The following is a 3,955-nucleotide window of genomic DNA, read 5'->3' on the forward strand; positions in this document are numbered from 1 at the left end:
AGTATAAGTCGCACCGGCCGAAAATGCATAATAAAGAAGGAAAAAAACATATATAAGTCGCACTTGAGTATAAGTCGCATTTTTTGGGGAAATTTATTTGATAAAAGCCAACACCAAGAATAGACATTTGAAAGGCAATTTCAAATAAATAAAGAATAGTGAACAACAGGCTGAATAAGTGTACGTTATATGAGGCATAAATAACCAACTGAGAACGTGCCTGGTATGTTAACGTAACATATTATGGTAAGAGTCATTCAAATAACTATAACATATAGAACGTGCTATACGTTTACCAAACAATCTGTCACTCCTAATCGCTAAATCCCATGAAATCTTATACGTCTAGTCTCTTACGTGAATGAGATAAATAATATTATTTGATATTTTACGCTATTGTGTTAATAATTTCACACATAAGTCGCTCCTGAGTATAAGTCGCACCCCCGGCCAAACTATGAAAAAAAACTGCGACTTATAGTCCGGAAAATACGGTAATAAGTTTTAGAAGCAGAGTGCTGAACGGATGCAGCTTGAAACACTATATAGCATCAGCAGCATTGCTAAGTGCTAAACATACAAACTAACCATAATAAGTTTGTCATAAAAAAATACAGTCATGTGTGCTTACGGACTGTATCCCTGCAGACTTTATTGATATATATTGATCTATAATGTAGGAACCAGAAATATTAATAACAGAAAGAAACAACCCTTTTGTGCGAATGAGTGTGAATGAGGGAGGGAGTTTTTTTGGGTTGGTGCACTAATTGTAAGTGTATCTTGTGTTTCTTATGTTGATTTTTTTTTTTTAATTTCTTATGCGGCCCGGTACCAATCGATCCACGGACCGGTACCGGGCCGTGGCCCGGTGGTTGGGGACCACTGGTTTAATGGATACAGTGAAACACAATTAAGTATTTAAAGTCAACTTGTTTTTCCACTCTACTGCTACTTTAAATTCTGAGATGTCACAGATACCTAAACTGGTTTGTTTTTTGACAGGTCTTTAGAATATTCACAAAAATAATATGCATGTCTTGCGTTGTAGGGTTCTATTCTGTGAGCGGCAGCTCGCTGTCCGACTCCTGCTACTCTGTGTCCAGTGAGGCTGCCCCTGCGGTCAGACCCCTGAAGCTGTGGGACCAGGTCCCCAGTTCGACTGACAACACTGACATTCTGTGGTCAGACTGTGCGGTGCAGCAGCCCGTACTCCACCGTACACACAAGGAATCTGAGCCAACAGGAGAGTCAGCAGTTTCAGGTGAGACGATAAAAATAGTGGCACCATGAAATAAATGTACTGTAACTGAAACTTCCTTTCTTATAAATAATCCTCCTTCCTTATGTCTTACAGTTTCAAGTGACCCTGAGGTGTCTGGTCTCAGCTTTTTGTTCAACCTCTGCTCAGGCCTCAACTACCCCTTGATTTCTTACCTCCTAAAACTCGACCGTGTCTCCCATGTGCAAAAACCACAGTTGGAACCATGTTACTGTGAAGACCTTGTGTCCCGTAGGACAAAAGAGGTGTACCCATACCCCAGTCCGTTACACGCCGTCGCCCTCCAGAGTCCCCTCTTCACCTCTCACACTCAAGAGCGCCCACCTTCTCCTAACGCTGAAGGAAACCAGCTGGACAAACCAACAGAGAAAATAAGTCAACATGTCCAACGCCCGAATCCCACTACCCAGTCCTCTCTGACACAGTTGGAGCAGTACATCTCTAGGCTCGCTCACGAGTACCACCATCGAATAAACCTCTCCATACCTGATCTTGCCTCAACTGCTACCCCATGTTCATTCACGCACAGAGGCCTTAGCATGCCTGGTAAAAGTCACGGTTCCACTCAGTCCCTGTCCGCCTTTGAGAGCCGCAATACACCTTCTAATGTAACACCTTGCAAATCACTACTGGGTAACTCGGCTAGAGTCAGCCTCAGCACTACAGGGAAAAAAGCCACTAGGAACTCAATCAACCTGGGTAGTCTTCCCTCTGCGACTGGAGACGATCTGAACATCAACTTGCATCTCAACCTAAACTTGAACCTTGCCCATGGTTTGAACTCCAACAGAGGGTTTGTGGACAAACCCAAAAATGTCAATGTGGGAGATGACTCAGCAGCTTCAGTACCAACACAAGCCTCCTCCACACCCGGCCCAGCACTTAGAGCACGGCCCCGCATTTCCACCTGTCCCAACTCCCTGAGCCATCGCAGCTCCCTGGAGGTCACTTCGACTCCTGGGGCCACTTCTGGATTCGGGCCAGCAGCCTTCTCTCGCTCCTTGGACTGGAGTGCCGGGCCTCTATCTGAGGCTGGAACCTTAACATTGGGGAACAGTTCTGGATCTGGTCCAGGGTCTCAGCGTAGCAGCTTCATGCAGGAGTCCAGCCCCAGTCCCAAGCTAACTGAGGAGTCCCCAATGGTGGAAGAGATCTCACGTCTTTCTGGCCTGTCTAGGGCTGTGGTAGTCGGGCTGATGGAGCAAGGCGTAGAGCTGGACATTGACTGCTTCCAGGCTGATGCAGCCAAAGAGGTGAAGAAGCATAGTAAAGTTCACCTGACAGCCCACACAGAGCAACCACATGACTATATACGACTGTCCGAGCTGAACCCTCAAAGACCAATCCAGTTGTCTCTCAGCGTCACCCATTCGCCACAGTCCCAGTGCAGTGTCACCCCACCTCTATCGCACTCCAGCAGCCCCATTCACCCTTACCACACTCCCTCTCCACACTACTTCTCCCACAGCCACTACCAGCAGATCCCCTCTCCGTCTGACCTCCCCTCCTCCACGGCGTCCTCTCCTGCCTCTCGCCCAACACAGAGAGCCCACTCTCCCCCACGTCCTCTCCAACCCTCTCCTTTGGGAGCTACCCCTCTCTCTGTGTTCCGAAGAGACGCCCCTTTTCAGTGTTCCCTGCCCCGTGCCACCATCACAACGTCCCCTGTGGAGTACGCCGGCATCCTTCCCAGGAGTGGATCCCTTCGACACAGCGGGGGAGAAAGCGGGGCTAGTGGGAGCTGGAATAGGGTAGAGGGGGACGGGCTCTACAGAGGCAAGCATGCGTCTCACAAGTTGATAAGGGCAGCAACCGTGAGCAGCTACGCCAGGAGGGAGGATTATGGCACTACTTGGGGTGAGGAGGAGACACAATCATGCAGAAAGCCTTCCAGCAAACTTAGCAGAGCCTTTGAGGGGCGTCTTTGGAGCAAAGACACACAGAGTGAGAGAGAGGAGATGGACAGGGCGGAGTATGGTTATGGCTGGACAAGGAACATCGGCGGAAGCTGGAAGGGGGAACAGAGAAGGGTGAAGGTGGTGTCAAAGGTAGAACAATCTCCTGTTTTCTCCAAGAAGAGGGGTAAGGAGGGTGTGGAGAAACGGAGTTCTGGCGTCAGGATGTCCAGGAGGGCTCTGTTCAGGAGCGAGTCCCAGGGCTTGTTGGTGCCTCGCAACCACGATGAGCCCACTCATCGGGCAAACTGGGTCTCCTCCTTCGATGTGGGGCAAAGTGCTGCGAGTGCGAGCAGAGATGAAGGCAACAGACTGCTGAGAGCAAAGGAGGACAAACACCTCTCGTCCAGCGCCAGCCTTTTTAACCTCTCCTGCTCTCAGAGCCTGGAGAGCAGCTGTCACTCCCTCTCGCCTCTTTCCTCTCCCTCCTTTTCTCCATCCCCACCACCCAGGCTGACCCTCCAACGTTCTCGGTCCTTGAGGGACTTGGGGAGACGAGTCTTTGGGTCCATGAGGTCCTTAAGTCTCAAACAGAAACCGTCTAAAAAATGACATTTGTTCAGCTGCCGAATGTAAATGTGATTAAGTACTGCTTTTGGCCGAGAGACTACAGGTTCTCCCATCAACCACTCATTAGATGGACATTCCTCTCAGGCACATTAATCCATATAATGTATTGCTTCGAAATGGGTCTTTCAGTCCAATTAGAAGGCGGGGG

At 49.0% G+C, this 3,955-nt stretch overlaps 1 protein-coding gene across 1 annotated transcript in view; it reads left to right on the top strand.

Annotated features, from left to right (window-relative positions):
- Positions 1 to 3,949, top strand: part of LOC133645477 (uncharacterized) — a 25,515-nt gene extending 21,566 nt beyond the window's left edge. The window contains exons 3-4 of the mRNA XM_062040317.1: positions 1,052 to 1,264; positions 1,358 to 3,949. Of these exons, the coding sequence (XP_061896301.1) occupies positions 1,052 to 1,264; positions 1,358 to 3,789 (2,645 nt within the window). The 3' untranslated portion in view covers positions 3,790 to 3,949. The remainder of the gene's footprint in view (positions 1 to 1,051; positions 1,265 to 1,357) is intronic.
- Positions 3,950 to 3,955: the final 6 nt, after the last annotated feature.

The sequence above is a fragment of the Entelurus aequoreus genome, unplaced genomic scaffold, assembly GCF_033978785.1.
Source record: "Entelurus aequoreus isolate RoL-2023_Sb unplaced genomic scaffold, RoL_Eaeq_v1.1 HiC_scaffold_156, whole genome shotgun sequence".
NCBI lineage: Eukaryota > Metazoa > Chordata > Actinopteri > Syngnathiformes > Syngnathidae > Entelurus > Entelurus aequoreus.